Raw genomic sequence first — 22,035 nt, forward strand, 5'->3', positions numbered from 1 at the left:
AAAAATATTCACAATGGACTTTTTCTCCTAAGAATAAACTATTCTTGCACTGAGTTCAGCCCTTGGACGACAAAAATACGAAAAGTACTCAGTAAAAGATATCTAATGAATTGCTCGTCTTTGATTTCAGAAAATCAACTTGAAAATTTCTATCTTCTAAAACCATTACCTAAAACAAAAATAGGTCGGAAGATATTAATAAATTAATTTTAGTTTCGGTATGGGCAACTGGATAATATTCCTTTATTGTATTCAATTTTAAGGTGATTAAAAATGTTCTACCGTACCATTAAAAAAATAAGCAGTAGCACAGGGATAAAATAATTTATTTCGCAATAATATTGTGCGATGGCGGCGCCTTCAGCAATAACTTCAATCCGGGTGAAAAGCTTTTAAATTGATTTTTTTCCTGATACAAATCTCTTTAATTGATTCCTCTTAAAAAGAAAAAAAAGCAATATTTTTCGGATCATGAAGGAAACCGCATTTCTTCTCCTCTCAGCAAGACTAAACTAACACCTCGTAGACTAAATCCTTTTAAGTGCATGAATCTTAGAATTCTCAAGTTTTTAGCAGTGGTGATCACGTGGCACGCTACTTTCAGTAGTAAATTCAGTTTTCGCCGAAACCACAATGACTAACATTAACTTTTTAATTTCTTTATCTCGTGTCCTTAGGGCTCTGATCTCGCTACAGAGCTGTAGGTCTCTTTAATGTCTGATACAAATTTAAACATAGTGTACATGAGAGGTTCATGAAAGAAATTGAGCTAGCATCATGGAAGCATTGACATAAACGTAGAGCTTGAAGTGGCTTCCCTGTGCATTCAGACTTAACATGGTACCTCTGGGCATCTTAATAAATAACACTCAGCCTTGACGTCATAAAAAGCTAGCTATTGCAAAAGGCGGATTATTTGGCGTTATTGCATCCGGAGGTTTTCTTTTCGAGGGTAGCGGCAGAGAGTGACCGCACTTTAAACACTGAGGCGGTATTTTGTAAAATCAACCTTAAATTCTTGGCCTTTTATAAATTATAATAGGGACTGCGAAAGAGAAGAAAGAAGAAGGTTCGTACTACTCTGAAAAACATTTCAAAATCGAGCCATCGCCGTATAAAAGAAAGAAAGGTGGGTCAGTTCAAACTGTATTTACGAGAAATATAAAATTAAGTTGCGTTTTTCGAATTGAATGGAGTGATACAAAATGAATCCCCCTAGAAAATCTTTGAGTAACTGATTTTTCAGCTTTTGACGCCGATCTTGTTCACGAAATTCAGATTAAAAAAAGCATGAGGAAATTAAAATATTAAAGCCTTACGTGTTACACCAAAACTGAGATTTGTGTACCAAATACGTGTTAAAGCCGCCATCTTAAAGTGGTTGACTGTCCTTTACTCATGTTATTTGATCAGAAGTATTTTTAAAATTCTCCGTACCCAGAGATTTCTCAATATTTTTAATTCTCTTTTATGAATTTCTAGTATTTCGTAGTATGCTGAGATTAGTAAATAACTCCTAAATATCATGGTACTGTTTGCCTGACGGTGTTTTCCAATTGTAACGATCGCGAGAGATTGTGTATTGACCAATTTTGCCAAGAATATTATTCAACATCATTTCTACCCATTTCATTTTTAATTTTGAAGTCTTTTCGATACGTCAAGTGGCAAACGTTTGGAAAGAAACTGAAATAGGTTATAGCTAAAAGGAATATTTACATGTTTGTCACATTTTTAGTCATAAAAATCTTGAAAGCGATCGACATTAACATATACACTAAAAAGTGCTAGAACTTTCAGAACAGAAATGTGTCAGAAATAAATTTGCATCGCGCAAGGTTATAGAAAATCATGAACACATATTTCTTTTGTGTTTACTTTGTTAGCAATAACAGGTTGCACGCAATATTGTTATTAAAAGACAATTGCGCTATTTTAGGAGCAAAAGGAAATTCTTTCCAGTGACACTTCAAGCAGAATTTAGCTGGTATTCAGCCCTGTCTTTTGTAAATTTGAATTTCTCAAATTTCTCGTTAATACACGATATGTTGAATGATATAATTATAATTACAATTGCTTCTTCCGCAGATTTTGACGTTCTTTGTGTAAAACAAATTCAACATTCTAATTTGAAGACTTTGAAGTCACATACAAATCAAACAATGTTCACATTCAAGATTTTCTCGTACATAATTCATAACTTATACAATATCGCGAGAAAAGGAAACACAGTATGCATTTTGACCTTCTTTGTCACCGTTTTAATGATTCATTTTTATTTCCTACACGCAGGACGCTGACGGGACATTTGCGTTTATTTGAGACCAGTCTCTCCCAATAAACCTTGGAACACTGGAGTCTGAGGCGACTGTTAAGATTTTGTCATTGGTTCTGGCGTGTGGAGTCTTTTCTGTTGTCATGGTGATTGCAGTGGCAATTCATCTACTCTATTTTGAAGAAAAAGACTCGACAGTGAGAGCTGTTTTACAAAGGAAAAGTAGAATTGCAAACACCGATTGCAATTTAGTCTGACAGCGGGAATCATCAAACATTACGTTGCCGCGAGGGATAATCCTAGAGCAATTGAAACGCCACTTTCCAAAACGTGCTATTTCGCAGTGAACATGGCTGAAAGGAAAAACTATTGAATTGCTTTGCTGAGTCTAAACATAAAGCGGTTTTGCACTTATCAAGCTTAAGAGAACTGACTGAAGTTTAGCCTTGAGCTTGCGTCTTGAAACATCATCGAAATGAAAAGTAAAGATCACAAAAACGATAACTATTCTGCCAATGGATTGGTAAAAATATTCTTCATGGAGTTAAGACGTAAAACAAGGGAATATTCTGAGAACCTAACCTGAGTTGAAAACTGGCGGATCTCAGGGTTTTCAAACCCGTTTTTCCTGCCTCATGGTTAGAAGCCATGGCAGACTGTGAAAGGAAGCTGCATTAGTTCTTGCTTCTTGCTAACATTGAATATTTTTGTAACAAGTCCAAACATTTTTCATATTGGATGGAACCAATCATGGTTACTGCGCGTTTTGCAGCAGAAACAGGACGACAAGTTCATCTTTGTCAGCTGTGAGAACTAGAAAAACCACGGCATTCACATAGGTCGAAACAAGCAAGTCTGGCAAGTTGTCTCAAACCAGGACGAGATTTCTGTAGCGTGTTCTTTAGGGTTTGAATACTTCTGATTCTCCCAGCTACGTATGTAAGCCACTGTTATCTTTTTCGTAATAAAATCAGGAGAAATTCCTGATAAAAAATTTAATCGGAATGTGAATTGCCGTCCGAAGTTACCTTCTAACCGCGTTTACATGACCTCATGTAAATAACTTCAAAGTTTTTCCGTGGAACTCCTTTACATTTTTGGAAGGACTGACTGTTAGATCGATGATACAGCTTTCCTGCATGCGACGAGCTTAAACTACAAGTTTATGGACACGAATTGTTTTGCGCCGCAAATCAAACCTACAACTTCGTAAGAAAGTTTTAAGTTTGATTTACAAGAAGCAATTCGTGTCGTACACTTCGCGAAAACTAGTCGCACGCACTAAATTGGGGGGGGGGGAGGTTCCCATATAATAAAGACGGGGGGTGCTCGTCGGACCTTTTAGGGGTTAAAAAGTAGTTTTGGTACCTGTTAGGGTGTTAAGCCTCAAACTCCACAGCGGGAGCTTTTCGGTATCTGTTAGGATTTTGAGCCGAAAAAATATGACAGATTATAAGTGTTGTTTTAGAATTGGTATCTCTTAGGAGTGAAAAAAATTTCAAGCCACGCCCACTAAACAGGATCTTGGCACCTCTTAGGGGTTCTTTTCAAAATTTTCGACGAGCACCCCCGTGCTTTTGATATGGGAGTCCCCCCCCCGGGTTGAACCCTTAGTCGGTCCTAAGAAGTAACGTTGTTGAGTGACAATATTTTTCTCAATGCCAAACGTGTATGTAAACTTTCTTACCATGATTATATTATTTTACAGCTTTATGTTTTACAACGCATTGCTTCTCACATACATTTCTTTGTAAAAATGAGTAAGTCTGGCTATCCATATTTTTAAGAGTGTCCAACGAATTCTTATAAAATTTTGCATATTTACTAAATTTAGCTTGTTAAATTGAGCGGATTATTCTTTATTTGAATGAAAGAATCGAAAAAGCATGGCTTCGATTAAAAGGTCCATTCAGACAACAAATTGAACTGTCTATCCAGGAAAGCCTTAACAAATTTCTCTTCATAATAGTGCTGATGGTTTAGTGAAGCAAACCACAGTGGCCACAACAGCGAAAACGTCCCAAAACAAAAGGTTTAATCGACAGAACAGTAGCTGTGCTCGAGCGTTATAATTTTTGATAATTTCATTTGTCGTTCTATGCAAAACAACGTGAACTGATCAAGATCAAATTCTGCGTAGCCTAGAGAACAAGAGCAACTACAGACAGCCTCACACAGTGTATTTTTATTTTCTATTTCTTCACTTGACGATATGAATACCTTTTACGTCCTTACACAGTGTTCAGTTTTGAGACAGTTCTAACAGTTATATGCACAAACTGAATGTCTCTAGAGTATCTTGAGATTCATAGGCTAAATATAAATTCATTTCTCAGCTTAGGTTGTTCTCTACGTCGCCATCGTGGTTGCTTAAACACCCTAATATCCCCTAGTTGATGGTTTTCTTAGTTCTCATCACTTGTCTTCCTGACAATGTACTGACTGTTCTAAGGAGAAAATACGAGCAGTTGATCTTTCACTAGCCGGCGAACAGGCTCCCGGGAAGGATGGAAAAAAATTTCGGCGAGCGCGAAACAGAAGAATTCGGAGAGCAAAGCGATCGGGGCGGGGACTCACCGGGAGCCTGTTCACAGGCTAATCGTTAACTATAGTTCTTTCTTATCTTAACTAAGACGTGACTCAGTTATCACACTGCACTATAGTCATGTTCCTTTGAGATACTGATAAGCATGTTAGCTCATGTTGCTACTAGCACATGTGCATGTACAGTCCCGAGATCTAGATGTGCGGAGACCAGCTTTCAAACTAAACGGTAATCGATGTTGGCAGGTTTCCTGTGTCTTTGTAAAACAGCTCTTACTTTTGATTTCTGTTCTCCATAGTACAGCAGGTGAACCGCCACTGCAATCACCATGACAACAGAAAATACTCCAAACCCCAGACCTAACGATAAAATCTTGACCGTCGCCCCAGGCTCCAGTATTCCCCGTATGACCGCGAAAATCGCGAAGACTGTGTTTGAATTTGAGCCTCTTAAATTCTTCAAGGAGCTTGAATCTAAAAGTGAAAAAGAACAACAAAGGTTGTAGGTAAAAATTTTTTTCAAAAATGCAAACTGACAGACCGTTAGCTTTGTTTTAATGCCAGAATCTTCATAAATCACTTATGATAACAACCCTAGTTTGCCTTTGTTTGAATTATGTGACTATTGTAGTTAAATCCGCTTTGCCTTTGAAAGTTTTAACAACAGGTGCAAGCAGCTGCCCAAAACAAGATGATTGCAAAACTGAAACATGCAGTGAGGGAAGGAATTCACGGCATAAAAAAATTTAAATTTAGAACAGCAGTGTATGGTGCTGGATTTCAATTTAAGGCGTTATTAAAAGAACCCTAGTAGGTTGAAGAATTCACATTCGTAAACATCAAAAACAAAGAATTGCCGCTCCAGACAATATTATCGTATTTCTTTGTATTTATGAACATATAGTAAACATCAAAATGAAATAAGTTTCCATTATTGTCTATTTCTCCGTCAATATTTCACTGAGATATATACATTTCATACCGTATTGCTCCGTGACGTTCTAATAATATTTCACGCATTACTCTGCTTAAAACTTAACTCGTGCAGTCCTTGAGTAGTATCAATAAAAATGCCTTTTAAATATTCCTTTTTTTTCCTTCTTCCTCAGTTAAATTTTCATTTTGAAAATAAGCACGTTAAGGGCAAAGTGGCTACTTAACCAATAACGCGGTTAAGGATGTCCGTCGGAATATTCAAAGTTAGACGATTTCAATGATTTTCAAATTTCATGTTTATGCACGATTTTCAGCCCTTCTTTATAGACACGGCTCTTAACTTGATTTGACAGCACTGTTGTCACGTTAAATAAAATTTGCAAATACGAAACACTTATCATTCCCTCGTTAAGGACGATTTCCACGAAATTCTACTCATTCTGAATGCATATTGAAATATTAGGTAAGTAATGTTACAAGTAAAATATATACCAACCGTTCCGGTCTTTCACGTCAACGCTACAAATGTTTCGTTCTTCAATGCGCGGATAGAAATCTGGCTTTAATATCTGTTCGTCCGAAAGAGTTTTATACAAAGCGTGTGATTTGCATGAGAGTTAAGCTCTATGCGGGTGTCCTTATTGAGAACAACGTGGAAACACAAGTCTACACCAATTAGATTTCACCATTTGTGACGTTTTGCGACGTCATGGGGTGGATCTCACAAGTACTAGGTAACCGTAGATCCCAATAGTCAATAATGAAAACAGACGGCAAGACTCTGGTTTTTACCGCCTCACGGTCGCGCATACATAAATTAATTTTAAAAGACCTATTGTTGAGAAAAACCAAAAATTATCTTTTTTGTTTTAGATCTAAAATATTCTTTCAAGTATTTCTTCTTTTATTTAAGTCGTTAACATTTTTTTCATGACACTCGTGATGAAAAAAAATCAAAGCGTAAGTCTCCCATGTTAGGAAGCATTTGCAAATGGAAACTAATTTCTAATTGCATGTTTTATATTCACTTTGAAGTTGAATTGTGAATAGAATTGTCAAATAATCTTTTTGACGTGCATTAATGAGATTTCTTAGGTTACATTATATTCGTTGGGTCGACGGAAAATAAACTATCATGTGTTATTCAGTAGGAATATGGCAAGTGTTTTCTCCTACTTGATTGCCAAAAACTGAACTTTTCAATATAAAAATGAAATTACAATTACCGTAAGAAGTTTCTTAGTGAATCTTACAAAGCAACGTGCGATGTTTAAAATGTTTCTAGCTTTGATGCAAGATTCGAAAAATAAGGGAATAAAACATTCCACATGTTAGAATCGGTGGGCATAGTTAAGCGTCGATTTTAACTGCGGTCCGAATAGCAAGAAAACGTTCTCAATCATTCATAGACAGAGAAGGCAAAATATTTATATTTCCCACTGATTTGTTTTCTTACCTTTATTTGACGTCACGAGTTATTAACACAGGATGTCAGCGCTTGGTGCCAAGATGGAGGACATAGCTAGACATTATATGCACCCAGACTTATTTTTCAGTCGTCTTTATGGGAGCGAGATCAGTTCGATAGGTACATTCTATCCACTCTTTTTACAGTTCATTGCACAGGTTTCCAATTAAGGTGTTGATGAGCAACTTCAATGTGTGAACGGGTTCGAATTTGTATACAAAATCTCTGTGAAATTTAATAACGAAACGCGTGTGTTAACGGTTATTAGAGAGAGATTTTGGTCAAAAGAAGCAGGGAACACAGAGCTTAAATATGTTCTTAAAACAAGCTGTTATATTTTATATTTCGATTTCCTTCCCAAAAACATTTATAAAAGATTTCGTTCGTAGGCGTAATGAAAAATAATATATACATGGCTGTGTCTCACAAGGACTGGGAACTACCGAATTCACGAATTTGATTGGCTGAAATCGATATTGACCGCGGTCTAGATTTTCCCATCTAGACCGGAATCTAGACCGGTTTGAGAACAACAACAACAGTTTATTTCTACTACTGTAAACAACTAAAAGAATTTACAAGATTATAATTATAAATATATAAATAAACAGTACAGTACATACAGTAGTGGGACACCCAAAATAACTAAAAAGCTAAACTAGTTGGGTGACCGTAATTATAATAATTAAAAATGTAAGAGTCAGGAAAGAGGCACAACAAATACATTGGTACACATAAAATACAAAAATGTTCATCATTTTCTTTTATTTTCTTCTCAATCATTTATGGAAGTGCCAAAAGTAAAGAGGACGAGCAAATTTCGGCAGGTTTAAGTTAAGCTCATCGCCGTTCGCAAGCAAAATGTCAGCTAGTATAAACCAGTTACATTAAACGAATTAAAGTTTTCTTCTTTGCCATATAATAAACATCTTATTAACCGAGCTAAGTCGGTCTGTATGGGAGAATCTTGACCTCTGTCGTGTGTACAGACCTCGGTCAAGATTCTCCCATACAGACCTCCAGCTCGGTTAATAAGAGCTAAACAATAAATCAATCCTCACTTCGGAATTCTGCAGATTCGTCAGGTATTTTTGCATTACGATTGTTACGTTTTTTCTTTAAAAGCATAAATTTAATGTAGATACAGCCTTTTTAAAATAATCCGTTAGAAAAACTGATTCTACTCTTGGGAGCCTCGTCAAACAGAGCCAGGACTGCAAAACTGAAATGGACTATAAATATCCTGTGGTTATTAATTGAGCGAGTTGTCAGCTTGTAATCCTCCTTTTAAACTTCAAGTAATTTAACGATTGTTTCATTTAGAAAAAATAGCCATTATTTTGGTAAAACTAAAGGGAAATCCATTTTTCCCGATGTATCAAAGCAAGTCCTTGCGCGATCCGTTTGTAACTATACCGCGTAAATTATTCGAGAATTGATAATCATCTAATGTCCTAAATGTAAAAATTCTTAATACGAAAATATTATTGTCATCAGTTACCGCGCGTTTGTAACTAAGAACGCTGAGTTAAGCATTTCAGTGATTGAATAGCAACCGTTTAATATCTTCCGAAAATTACGTTACGTTATTTACCTTAGTCACTGGTGGTGGTGTTTTCAAAGCTCCGTTCATACATCACGAAAATTGTCAAACACTTGAGCCGTTCTCCCAAAGGTACACAGAACTCACAGCTTCTTCTTTGTTTTCTGGTTTATTCACCGCACAACAACTCACTGAAAGGACTTCTAACTCACAACAAACTAAAGAACACTCGCTATTTTGTCAGGTCCCGATTGTCTCATCCCGCTCGCACGTGTTCATTACCTTATTTGGTAGTGATCGCATGTGTCACAAACTAAGAGAGGTGGGGGTCGGTCAAAACTCTTGTACACACTCTTTACAACCACTGAACGAAGGGAATCTCTTCTCGCCGACTTAACAGTATTATTTCAATTTTTTTTTTTTTTCGCAACTCACCCAATATACCCGCCAGAGAGTAGAAACAGTTCAGCCGAATTTAAAATTAATGTGTTTCTTTGTAATGCTCGTTTCGTTTTACTAAATTTACCGTTATTGTTTGGTTTTCTCGCTTGTTGGGTCCTTGGTAATTAACAGTTACTTCAGAATTGACTTCAATCAGTGAACCGCAAAGGTCAATAGGAAAAATCTTGCCACGGTGGGCAGTAAATTGGAAGCCTAGAGGTTTGGGAATCCGCATTTCAGCGTTTTAAGATCTTCTAAGATTTCTTGAGCTAGAACTTGGAAGACTTCGACGATTCAAACGATTTGGAGACCATATGACGGTCTTCACTGTTAAATTTTCGCAAGTTTATTAAAGCAAAAATGTGGCAACTTCTTATGACCTACTGCCCGGCGCATGCGTGGCACATTCTGGATTTCTAATTTTTTTTAAGGTTCCGTCTGAATCTTTCAAAATCTTAGCCATCCTTGTTCCTTTCAGGTGCCCCCGCACGTTTTTTGTTTTTTGTTTTTCTATTTCTAAACTGGTATTTGAGTTTTCCTCCGTATTACGCGTCTGATGTTATCGGAAATTCCTTCGTGGCTCCCTTAGGCCCCGTCTTCACTACTCCAGAGAACTTTGAAAACGGAGGGTTTAGTCTGAAAACGCATCAAATGTTTCCCGTCCACACTACGCGGGAGGAATTTAAAAACGCAACAGCCACCGGTCATATTTGGATTTGTCAGTTTGCGGGAAAACTCGGGCAGGAAAATATTGATCCTGGGATTAATCACATAATTATCGTGAAGCCATCGTTTTCGAAAAGCTCCGCCAGTTTCAAGTTTTTCATCCACACGGACATAAAAGCCGGCGTTTTCAAATTCCTCCGGTTTGAAGCCTTCGTTTCCGTGACGGATTAGTGCGAACGGTAGACCTAACAGTAGAAATAAAGTTGCGTTTTCAAATTTCTCCGGTTTGAAGCCTTCGTTTCCGTGACGGATTAGTGCGAACGGTAGACCTAACAGTAGAAATAAAGCTGCGTTTTCAAATTCTTCCGGTTTGAAGCCTTCGTTTCCGTGACGGATTAGTGCGAACGGTAGACCTAACAGTAGAAATAAAGCTGCGTTTTCAAATTTCTCCGGTTTGAAGCCTTCGTTTCCGTGACGGATTAGTGCGAACGGTAGACCTAACAGTAGAAATAAAGCTGCGTTTTCAAATTCCTCCGGTTTGAAGCCTTCGTTTCCGTGACGGAGATGTGTGAACGGTAGACCTAACAGTAGAAATAAAGCTGCGTTTTCAAATTTCTCCAGCGTAGTGTGGACGCTCCATTGTAAATGCCAAGAATCTTTGCAGGAAGCTCGTGGTCAATTAATTTTGGAAACATTTCTGCAAGCATGCATGACAGCAAAACATCGTTCAAACTGTGTTTGTAAAAGAAGCATTTTTTTTATTTTGTCTTCGTTCCAAGCCTACTTCAGTTTATTAAAATTACAATTTTGTGACATAAATTTGACTGTTCATATTCAAATATATTTATAGCGTTCTTATTCCGCAATTCTTATGTAACTGTATCATTGTCTTATAAACTCCTGTTCTTAGGCCATCGTAACTTGGTTATTGTCTTACTGGTAACTGGAACCCGTAATTTATATCTGCACTTTTCATAATATAAATACTATGTTCTCAATCGTAATTTATATCTGCACTTTTCATAATATAAATACTATGTTCTCAATTCGGCGCTATAAACCGATAAATAAGAATTGAAGTGATGACTTACTCCTATCAATCTGACTCTTCCGACGTCCTTAGACATGGCGTCTTATTTTCCATGTTTTTATTTCTCTTTTTTTTTTTTCAGTAATTGTTTTGCTATAGCCGCATAGATATAATTTTCAAAACTTGAACCCAGGCCTCCCTGTTCGTTTCACACGCTGCGGGGACTGGAAAGTAACCCGCGGTAATCAGGACAATTTCTGTTGATGCCGACTTCTGTACTGCGGACTTTTGAAGCATTCGATTCCACTGAATGTCCCGCTAATAACCCGCACCCCTTCAACTCTCGTACTTTTTGGAATAACTTATCACTTGGCGACTTGGTTTTAACACCGTTTTCCATCTTCGTGATTCTCATCTTCTCGTAGCGTGACATTTTGTAACACATTCCTAATGATAGGAAGACTACCGTCAGAATCAACACACTAGGTGCAACAACGCTGGCCACCCGCATCGCAGGCATCGACAATGTACATTTGGTGCCGTTTTCGTCAACTTTTGGCGCATGCTCTGTAGCATGTACTTGAGTTCTTTGCTGATGTGTTTTGATGGCCTCTGGGATAGAAGAAAAAACATAACACCATGCATTAAGTATTGAGGGTTATTTATAGACTCTTTATGCATATTCCAGGTTCGGAGTTATTCAGGAGTTAAAAAATAAGGACTTTTTTTTATCTATTTGGAATAATTTTGGGAGAAATGAATTTTTAGAATGCCTCTAGGTTTAAAGGTCCACGAAGTGGAATAAGCCCAGGGCTTATAAGAAGTCTTATGGTATTTTCTTCCGTCAAATGTCAACTCCGTATTTTAAAAGAATATAATAGTGGATTCAGACTGGTGCAATTTTTATCGAGCTATACTTACTTCTTAACATGTTAGGCATATTACACAGCTCCCTATCACAGCATATCATTGGAGAAGACTCCAAACACACGTCACTTGAATTCAGCGCCTCACTGCAACCGTATATAACGCTGGTCGAAACTTTCCCATCGGCACTTGCTTTTCTTAATAGTTTGGTGAAACACCGCTGACTTGATTTACAAACAGCTTGTGGGCACGACGGAGAGTTGCAGAAACATAATATGTGAGCTAGTGAAGTGAAATAACAAAATATGTCACAGTCAAGAGCAAATTTACTTTACGAACAGTCGCTCGACCAATGGGTTAGCGGTGTCCTAAAAATTAAACTTACTTACTTATTTACTTAAATTCCAGCAGCAGTGAGTGTAACAAAAAGAAAAAAGGCAAATCAAGATACTAGTTACTTTTACTTCAATAGAAAAATTCCTTTTCTTAACATTTTGTTATCCTGGGACGTAAAATATGCCTACGAATTGTTGCCCAACATAAGCGCAGTCTCTTTAAGTTCTTTCGTGACTAACTTAGATTGTAATCTAATTCAATTATGAAGACGCCCAAATACAAACAGTTCGCGAATGTGTAGTTTTCATTTTCCATGTTTTCAATTCTGTCACTGATCCAGCCGTTTTGCCTTTATGTATTTCTTTCTTTCTTATAAGAATGTATATTTTTCCTGCTCAGGCTGAATATTCATATTTTTCTTCCGACTTAAAGCTGAAAATATAGTTCTTGTGTACATTCTTAGATTACCGAGCATAATACTTGTATTTTAGTTAAATAAAACGGATTTGACCAGCAATTTAACTATCGAAAAAAAACTGTATGTTGCACGTATTGTGTAGCATTGTGCACCATGCTTTTCAATGGTAAAATAAACAGTTCATTTAAAACAAAAAATACGCGATTTTATTGTATGTAAAAAATACCCTTGAGTTTAACAAAATTTCAGCCTTGTTCTAAATTTAGCCTCAATATTGTTATAAAAAAGATTCTTGTAAAACAAAGAGTGTTTTTTTGCAAGCTGCAGAAAGTCGTGGTTGTTGCGGAAATTAAATTCACTGGAAAGAAAGCTGACCAACTGAAGTAGAATCAAAATGGCAGCTTCAACTAACATTATCAATGAAGGACTTCAAAGCAGTAATAAAAGTGTTTATTTTTGTATCAATGTTAATGAAAATGCACGTGTACAGCATGGTGAAATACTTATAAAAAACAATATAAAAATGATAAATATTAGTTAAGATAAACGCTAAAAGGTTTTCTGACCCTCTAGAATTATAAATGGCACTTATAAAAACATGAAGGGTTTCTGCAGGGAAGCTATTAAATGGAAAAACAAATCCCATTTCTGTCAGGTTGCTTTCATGAGAGCAGAATTTGAGCTGGCAGCTGTCCGTCTGCATCGCTCTCTCTGGCCTTTATCTGAATACTTTTTTTCTAACAGACAAAACAGAATTTAACATGGGAAAACAGAAATTTAATATTTTTGCTAACCGATAGTAATGTTAAGTCGCCATTGTGCATTAGGAGGTAGGGAAAATGTCACGGCATCGATCCTTCTTTGTTTGTTGTAGTATTTTTGGCGGTAACACGGGTCATTGTTGACTCTGGCAGTCACGAAAAAGTGGTTACCATAGCTTAAATAAAACTATCAGCAATTCAGATTGGTCAGGCGGTAGCCATTGATGGCAAGGTTCAGAACATTAATTTTACAGGCTTTTTCTACACTACTGGTCAGGTTTTGAAAAACTGACGAACTACTTACACTCAGAATTGTTTGATTTAACCAATGAATATGCGGGTTCTGATAAAAAAAGCGGCAACTGTTTAAATACTATTTAACAGTGCATCTTTTAAGCATTCAACAGGCTCGGCCGTGTGAAAGAGTGACCACAAACTCCCATCTCTTACAGGCTGACAGAATAAGTATAAAGAAAAGGGCTCGGTTGTTGGTATTCATAATTCGAGAGGTGCACTCTTCACTTCAAAAACTCATAATCTTGTTTTGATTATATTCCTTGTAATTCCGCTCAGTTAACTGGGCTAAACAAACAGAAATTCTAAACAGACCGCTTGATTAAAGATAAACTGTATATTTTATATATCGGCTGAGTCATAGAGTCAAAAGCTCCCGGGAAAACTATTACTCGGTCACCGCAAAGTCAGTTAAAGAAAGCGAAATTGTACTGAATATCAGTATTAACTATTTGAATATTTCATTTGAGTGTAAAAACCTCTTTATGACACTCTTCCCAGCTAGGTGAGAAAATTTGCAGTTAATTGTTCACTAACCTGTCACACTGGGGAGCATTATTATCGGCAGCCAAAAGATTCTACAGTTGAACCCTCGTGCCCGCATTCTTCAGTTCCAACAATAACACACGACCGCAAACAATACTTCCTTCTCTGCGCTGCGCTGGGAAAATTCTAGAACGTGTGAAACGTGATCACAGTTTTGAATTACGTAAATGCGAGATTATAGAACTCCTCAATGATTGGGTCAGGATGGCTGTGTTTGTCCGCGAACGAATTTCAAGCTCTGTTTCAGAAAGGATACGACGCAAGTTGGAAAAATAGCAGGAACGTGCCTGAAACCGAACAGCCAAAGCTCCAGCGAGGAACCTAAAGTGCCTCCAGTTTCTGTAGGTAGCACTGTTGTTATGGTTTGTATGCAGCCCACGTGATAATTTAACCCAAACTCCAACAAAGTGTTAAGATGACGACACGTGTTTTTGTCGCTCTGAGTCAGCCCGCCCGGCGCCTTTTGCAAAGAGACATTTAATAGAGGAAGGATAATTAATTTTTCTTTCAGGAAAAAGATAAATATTAAACCTTTTCCACGAATACAGAGTAGCTTGTGGAGCTGGCGTCAAGCAGGGAGTACCTAGAGGTGGTTGAAAATTATATTACTTCCTTTGGACGATAATTTAATTTTCTTTGAAGTCGTTTCGTCGAGCTACTTTACTAATAGCCCACTGACGAAATAGCGGTTATAATTTCGAAGAAAGTCGACGGGTTTTCATGTATATTTTAGCATTAATACACATGCCAGCCCTTTCAGTCAGCGAGTTGTTGCTGTGCGAGTGCCCACGCACTTGTAAAAATTCCCATTGGAAATATTATATTCATGTTTTAATTTTCCAAATAAAAACAGCATTTTAAAAACGACTGCTTAAGGAATGATTTTCAAACGTACGCGGTAAAAGGGAAAAAAGGCAGTTATTTGACGAGTTTTATTTATTCTTTTTATCTTCAACAAAGGGCGCCGGTGTCGCCTGCTTGCTGCCTCAACTGACATACGCGTGTGATTTAGGCGGGAAAATTGTCTCCTTGGCGCCAATTATAGTGACAGCGCTCGCGGCTACAAGGAAAGCACTGAAATTAGCCAAAAGAGTCTGTTGAGCGTGCCAGCTTGACCAATGACTGAGATATTCAGATGAATGATTTTTTTATCGAAACACCGAGAGAACCTAATTGGTCATTAAAAAAATGCCACGTGACAAGGTTTGTTTACAATTTCGAATGTATAACATCCGAGAAAGGTTTAATTGTTGTTCGTTGTCCGTTCCAACTTCTACCTTTCTAGAAGTTCTTCGATGGTTTTTAAATGGATATTTTTGTCATTGAAATTGTAACATTTTAAACATTTTGAAGACCTATTTACGTTTACTTAACAATACCTTTAAAAGCTATATTTCTTAACGAATACTTCCGATTTAATTTTTGTATAATCCCCGTCTGAAATACTGTCGCCCGGAAATGTTGTAATGCACTTTTTTCAGAGACGCCTTGCCTAACTACTTAAAATCAAGCTTCCTTAACAAAAAGCAAATGATATTTTTGTACCTTGGATCTCATATTTTGTATTCAAATGAACGAGAATAACTTTGCGCAGATTTAAGCAGGCGAAGCTTTTTTCAAAACTTATATATTGTCCAATTTGGCATGATGAATGAAACAGAGAAAACAGTGCAAATGTGGCGAATTTTCACCAATGTGTCATTAACTTCGATCTTTCGCGACCCACTTCGCTGACTAATGAATTCAGTTCAAAATTGGCACACTGCAAAGCTCAGTTTCCTAAGCGGTGTTAGAATCATTATTTATCTCTCTAAACTTCAGTACTGACTAAAAAATGATTTTAGAGCTAAAGTTACCCCGAAAACAAGGGAAATAATGACCTTCTCATATCAGTATTGTTTTTGGGTCAAGTTGGTTCCAAACGAACAAAAGGTATTATTTAAATCTTAGCAGGTTTTCAAACCGCAGTTAAATATTCACCGTCTTTTGCAGTGTTTGTTACCAATCAAGTTACTATCAAGCAACACTTACATGAAAACCTCAAACTAGTAGCTAGTAATTGAAATTGACTTAAAATTTCCGAAGCCCACGCTGTAATTAGTCATGACCAGGCTTAGTAACTGAGATGAATTCAAATAATATTTTAAGTAGGACTAAATATGGAAAAGTCAGTGTAATATCTGATGAGGTTCGAGAACTCGGGACTCAAAATATGAAAGAATTTAGAATCTCTGTGATGCCGGCGAAATAAATACAATAAAGCGGCATTGATCGAGCTGTCTGATAAAATAAATCGTAATAAAATAAACCATCAAAGTGTTGGTATTCCATCTGATCACATGTGTGGGATGAAAAACAACTGAGTTAGGAACTTTTTTAAGATATATGCCTCTTTGAGTCAAGGTACATGGAAACAAGCAAAGAGATTCTAACCACCAGTCGTAACATCGTTCCTCTCAGCGCACCGAGTCCCCAGAATCCTTTGTGCTCTGTACGCCATTGTTTATCGACATTAGTTACTTAATATTTCACATTACAATATATAATATAATATTCAATATTCTTTCTTCCTTTTTTATACAGGGTAATTAAAACCTAAGCCAACATCAGTTTAAGACATCACACGGAAATATCTACGGGCATTTAAAAATAGGGAAGAATCCAAATTAGATACGAAGTTTTCCAGTTAATTCGTAATTGTTACAACTAGGAAACATAATATTTACACGTACTGAGTTGCGACATGCATGGAAGTGGTAAACAAAAAATATTTTAATTCCGGGTATATCAACTCTATTAATCTTACCGGGCCGCAAAATTTACGATTCCGATTGGTTATCAGCAGGCCCTATTTCAAAGCGTTCATTGGACAGTTAACACATTATGCCTGTCATTTGCGCGCATCGGACAACTGCACTTCGTTAGGTTCCTTTCTTCATGGAACTCGAAAAACACTGACTCGACTGTTGTTTTTTAATTTACAAAAACTCAAACTTTTTATGGTACTTGTGCTCTAACTATCATTGCGATTAGTTGGTAACAGCACTTCATGTAGTCAACATGCTTTTATACTCGTGCTTGACTAACGTAGTTATCTCCAAGCCACCCCCCCCCCCCTTCCCCCATAAGACGGTATTTGTACTTGTCAACGTTTTCTTTAAGAAAATGCTCCCGACCTCCCCCTGAGTTGGCGCTCGTTCTTACAACCTGAGTTTGTTTATTATTGTTAGTATATGCTTTCTGTACGACCTAGAGTCCTCTTAGCTACTAAAAGGACACAAAAAAGATCAGTTTAAAGTCGCTCGATTTATTTACAATTTCATTTATTAATTAACAGAGCATAATTTTTTTATTAATGTGATTATTACAATTATTATTAATATTATCATTATTTTGTAATATCGTTTATGATTTTTTTTCTTTGTTATATAATCGCAGTGAAAATTGAATAATTTAAATTAAATAAATAAAATTATGATTTATGTCGCGGGGTAACATGATAGAATCCAAAAACTTAGTACTCCGATAGTCCCTTTACACTTATCTGAAATATCACCTCTAGATCCCTGGCGTGGACTGGGCTCTAGAGAAAATTGACAGCACTGAGAACAGCTTGACCATTTCGATTTTCGTTTCTGTCGGCCCTTTATAATACATCGAGAAAAAGTCAAAAGAAATAATTGGTATTTGGTTTGAGTTTTCTTTCATTAGAACTGCCTGTGGTTAAGTTATTAATCTTGTACCACTTGAACAGCTTGAACCAATGAAAGCAAACATTCCATAATTTCAATCAATAGGAGCAAGTGAACCTGTCAAGCACTCGGGAAACAGCGCTTGGACGCAATTACATTTTAGAAAGAACGAGTTCTGAATATCCATTTTACCTAACAGTGGTATATTCCGCTTAAACTTCGCTTTCCAGTTTTTGGCCTTTGGATAGAAAATTATTCTGTTCTGTCCTCTGAGTGAGTGAATTTTTCATTTGTGAAGAAAGCGCACATTCTGGGACGGCCTTTGATTCCTCTATAGGCGTTAACGGGCGGCATTTTAAGTGATTCAAACTTGAGTTTCGAATTAGTGAGCCTTTTTCTCTCTCTACTTTTCCAGTCAGTAATTTGCTCGTTTCTTCAATAGTCGATGCTCTTCTGGTTCTTTCGATGTCTAAGCCTGGCGCTTTAGCTTTCTCCCCCAATTTATTAAGAGCGGAGTCTGACACAGTCTTCGCGATAAGACCTCCAACCTTTCCCCATTTAGACCGCGCCGTGTAGTCTGCTTTGTTTTCTATAGTTTCTGGTCTCATTACCCTCCTAAGAGTAGTCCCTTTGCACGCATCAGCTCGACCTATTGCAAGGCCATTGACAACTTTTTCGCTGGCATGTTCCTCTGTCATTGTAACAGACGTCTGCACACATTTATTTTCTTTCTGAACGCAAGAGCTTCCCATCATATCGGAAGTAATGGCTGAACTTCTGCGGCTTGATCTGAAAGTATACTGCGCAGTAAGAGCTCTAAATACGGTCATTTGGTTCAACGCTGGGCGAAAAAGAATAATGTGCAGCTTGGGGCCAAATATCAGGGCCAAAATGGCAAAGTTGGATGCTAGAATTGCAAAGCAGCTGATAATAACATTGTGATGGCCATCAGGAGTTCCGTAGAATGCACCAACAAACGTCAACCAAATGAAGTTAAATACGAACATGGCGAAACTAATAAACTTCGCTTCGTTATAATTCTGAGGCAGTTTCCTCGACTTGAAAGCCACAAACGTGCAAAGCAGGCTGAGGAAGATGATGAACGCATTTGAGATGATTTGCCCAAAGCTTGTCCTCGTCTCACACATCAACAGTCTCTCTGTCAGAGTGAGCCGGCGAGCAGTGATCCGCGGTGGACTTGACAATAACCATGCGACACATAGTAGAAGTTCGATAACAGTGAAAAACAATGCAAGCATTATTTGGGTTCTGTTGTATAGAAACATACTCAAGTATTTCTTCAAAAATTTTGATTGACTCTTTGGTGTGACTTTACTATATCTGAATACGACAATAGTTCGGTTAATTCTAGCTAACACTATCGACAGCGAAAATGCAAAACTCGCTCCGAACAGAATAATCTGTATTTTGCAACTGGTGTCCGTCGGTTTCCCGATGTACGCAAAAGAAACCAAAAATCCTATCATTAACCCAAACAGTAACAGAAAACTTATTTCTCTGTTGGCCGCCTTTACAATGGGAGTTTCTTTGTGGCGAAGAAATACACCAGCAGTGAAAACACACGCCAGCACGCAAAGAATCGTTGTACCGCTCAGAACCCAGGCCCACACGCTGTCCCAGCGAAGAAACCTTGTTGGAACAGAAATACACTTGGTTTTATTGTCGTTTGGAATTGTGTCCGCGTGGCACTGGGTACAAGTGGAGACGCCTGACGCATTGCTGATGCTACCACTTGGACATACCTTGCATTGCCAGCAACATAGGGGTTTCATAACTATCTTAAAAGTACCAGGTGGACATTCCAAGCTGCAGCGGCCTATGGGAGGAGACGTGACGCCTCCAGGCCAGTGGATTCTGTTACTATCTATTTTTAACAACCCTGTTTTGCCGTCATATTCGCCAATCTTCAGAAAGGTTGCGTTATGTCGATTTTTTCCTTGAAGGTTAATGATGTCATAGCGTCCAACACCGTCGCCATTTTTGTCGAATGATACAGTTCTATTGGTCACGCTGGTGAACGTAATGTTAAAGATTTGTGACAAAACTGAGGAAGGCGTGACTCTGTTAATGCAAGTTTCCCTGCGTGACATGTCTCCATTCGTTCTGGTTGCAAAGTCAGAGCCACATATTTTTCGAACCGAATAAACAACTGAGAGCACTGCATCTAACACGTAGGATACGCGAGAAAAAACTGCATCTGTTTTGATGAGCTTTTCAGCAAGTCGTTCTTCTCCGCTGCAGGTTTTCGCTATAAACGGAGCGCGATCTCCGTTCGGGGAGGTAAAATTCTTCTCGGACATGTTACACTGAAATATTTCCTGCCAGAACTCAAGAAACCAAGAACTATGATCATTGTTGAACGGGTTAAGCTGGTAAAAATATTCCATAAAATCAGGTACAACCGTCGGCTGATTGATTATTCGGAACATGCCTTCGACAATGTCCGCGTTATCTTCGGCAATTTTCGGCGAGTCAGCCCAAGAATCACTTCCGATCCATATCTTTTGAGTAACATCCTGTTGTGCAGCCTGGTAAAGTATTTCACCAGCTTCACGTTCAGAAGTAAAGAGTAAAATAACTTCAATACTTTTGTTCTGGCGAAGTTTTCCCACTGTTTTCCTTATGGTCTCCTCGCTCGGGTCATAAGGTATTAAAATATCAACTGCCAAACAAACTCCAAACTTTTTAGCTTCGGTTTTGAATGTCTCTGCCAAAGGCCGACCGTAAATGTCGTCTGAGGCTAACAAGGCTACATAATTCCACCCAAAGTGTGACACGATCCTCGCTATCGCTCTTCCTTGATGCGAATCCGGGGGGACCGTTCTTAAAAAGGTTGGATAACGATTTTTGTTGCTCAGAAGTCGCGAAGTCGAAGCATAGCCGATTTGTGGCACCCTAAAAATACTTAGAATGTTATTAACTGCCGATGAGATGACACTGTTTCCAGCGCCCAAAACTGTAATCGGTTGTTTATTCGCAGCTGTCGGCATCATCATATTCCCGGTTGTGGAATTCCAGTTTTGTTCACTCAAGACTTTCCTTCCGTTAACAAAATACAGAGATGTTTTCAAGGCAGTTAACACTTTGCTACAAGTGTCGCGAATATCGTAGCCCATAGAGATATCGTGAGGGAGTAGCTTGTTTTCGTTGACATACTTTACAGCGTAGATCATTGCTTCGGTTAAAACGACGCCTTCCTTGAATAGCGGTGCACAAGAGTCATCGTTTACAGCTGACTTGTGAACTGGAAAGAGGCCACCCAACAGTATGTCTGCAGGTTTGAAAACCCTGGCTTGCTTCGAGCCTGCAACTTGTTGAGGTCGCCCAAACAGGTGCGTCAAGATTACCAAATAATAAAAAGTGTGAAGATCGGCGAAACTAAATAAAATATTCAAGTGACGCATGATACTGCTTGGAGTAGCACGGAGGAGGAAATTGATTTTCAATTTACAATTTAGAATGAAGGCGATTGCAGATACCAACTCCGAGAAATCAATCCTGGCATCATGAAGGACTTCTTAAGCAAACCGTAGAAGCGGCCATTTAGATCATTTCCTTTATCGAGATAGACTTGGGTTCGATGAGCTACAAGAAGTATGATCTAGTGTTGTTTTTTCATGTCTTGGTGCAGTTCTGAGAACGTCCAAATTCGAAACAAAGTCGGAAAAGATTCCAAAGATAGGCCATTCACAATGCCCCGACTTTACTGTATTCATGTGTAAATTAAAACTTCAAAGTTGTGGTTTAATTAAACCAGCCCCGCAGCGAACTCTCCAGTTGGAAAAGAACCATGTTTTAAACAGTTCTTTAAGTACTCCAAATGGCAAACAATCTGTCAGTCGCTGCTCGCCACGCCGCATTGATTTGCTACAAAGCGCGTCGCTTCGTGGAAATATTCACTTACTAGGTAAATAAAACTGATTGAAATTCGGGCACCAAATAATGAGAGAAACAGATAGTTAGGCGGATACAAACAATCAGAATATTTCAATAATAAAAAATCGAATTTATTATTTACAATTAAAAAGGAAATCTGTTTTAGTAATGGTCAGAAATTTGGTTCCGTGCCAATGAAAAACCTGCCCCAAGTCAGCAAGGAGGCCAGATTTCTTTTTCCAATAATTAAGTTGAACCAACCGACCGCGTTTCGACATATTGGAAAACAAAAATAGTCCGATCGCCTATAATATTTATATT

General features: G+C 37.9%; 2 protein-coding genes and 2 long non-coding RNA genes across 4 annotated transcripts; 1 reads left to right on the forward strand and 3 right to left on the reverse strand.

Moving 5' to 3' along the window:
- The first annotated feature begins 740 nt into the window (after nucleotides 1-740).
- On the forward strand, nucleotides 741-4,609 carry LOC149115968 (uncharacterized). Its single transcript, XR_016206174.1, has 2 exons — nucleotides 741-1,129; nucleotides 2,293-4,609. It is a non-coding gene; the product is annotated as an uncharacterized LOC149115968 (long non-coding RNA).
- On the reverse strand, nucleotides 4,443-6,389 carry LOC110062462 (uncharacterized). Its single transcript, XR_002298088.2, has 2 exons — nucleotides 6,252-6,389; nucleotides 4,443-5,293 (listed from the first exon to the last, which is right to left on the reverse strand). It is a non-coding gene; the product is annotated as an uncharacterized LOC110062462 (long non-coding RNA).
- Nucleotides 6,390-11,018: 4,629 nt separating this feature from the next.
- LOC110062508 (uncharacterized) lies at nucleotides 11,019-14,237 on the reverse strand. Its single transcript, XM_020769434.2, has 3 exons — nucleotides 14,117-14,237; nucleotides 11,825-12,052; nucleotides 11,019-11,515 (listed from the first exon to the last, which is right to left on the reverse strand). Exons 1-3 carry the CDS (start codon nucleotides 14,181-14,183, stop codon nucleotides 11,112-11,114), a joined length of 699 nt encoding a protein of 232 aa, XP_020625093.2. The 5' UTR covers nucleotides 14,184-14,237; the 3' UTR covers nucleotides 11,019-11,111.
- Nucleotides 14,238-17,412: 3,175 nt separating this feature from the next.
- Nucleotides 17,413-21,478, reverse strand: LOC110062551 (metabotropic glutamate receptor 2-like). The gene has a single exon (XM_020769479.2). It carries the CDS (start codon nucleotides 21,240-21,242, stop codon nucleotides 18,030-18,032), a length of 3,213 nt encoding a protein of 1,070 aa, XP_020625138.2. The 5' UTR covers nucleotides 21,243-21,478; the 3' UTR covers nucleotides 17,413-18,029.
- Nucleotides 21,479-22,035: the final 557 nt, after the last annotated feature.

The sequence above is a fragment of the Orbicella faveolata genome, unplaced genomic scaffold, assembly GCF_042242905.1.
Source record: "Orbicella faveolata isolate gen_17 unplaced genomic scaffold, um_ofav_v1 contig_13, whole genome shotgun sequence".
Lineage (NCBI taxonomy): Eukaryota > Metazoa > Cnidaria > Anthozoa > Scleractinia > Merulinidae > Orbicella > Orbicella faveolata.

What these genes read in the sequence shown, in the direction of transcription:
- LOC110062508 (XM_020769434.2), bottom strand. Translation starts at nt 14,183, where the DNA reads ATGCGGGCACGAGGGTTCAACTGTAGAATCTTTTGGCTGCCGATAATA. An exon ending in AATGCTCCCCAGTGTGACAG is followed by an intron (nt 12,053 to 14,116) that starts GTTAGTGAACAA and finishes TCACTTCACTAG; the next exon opens with CTCACATATTATGTTTCTGC. An exon ending in TATGCCTAACATGTTAAGAA is followed by an intron (nt 11,516 to 11,824) that starts GTAAGTATAGCT and finishes CTTCTATCCCAG; the next exon opens with AGGCCATCAAAACACATCAG.
- LOC110062551 (XM_020769479.2), bottom strand. Translation starts at nt 21,242, where the DNA reads ATGCGTCACTTGAATATTTTATTTAGTTTCGCCGATCTTCACACTTTT.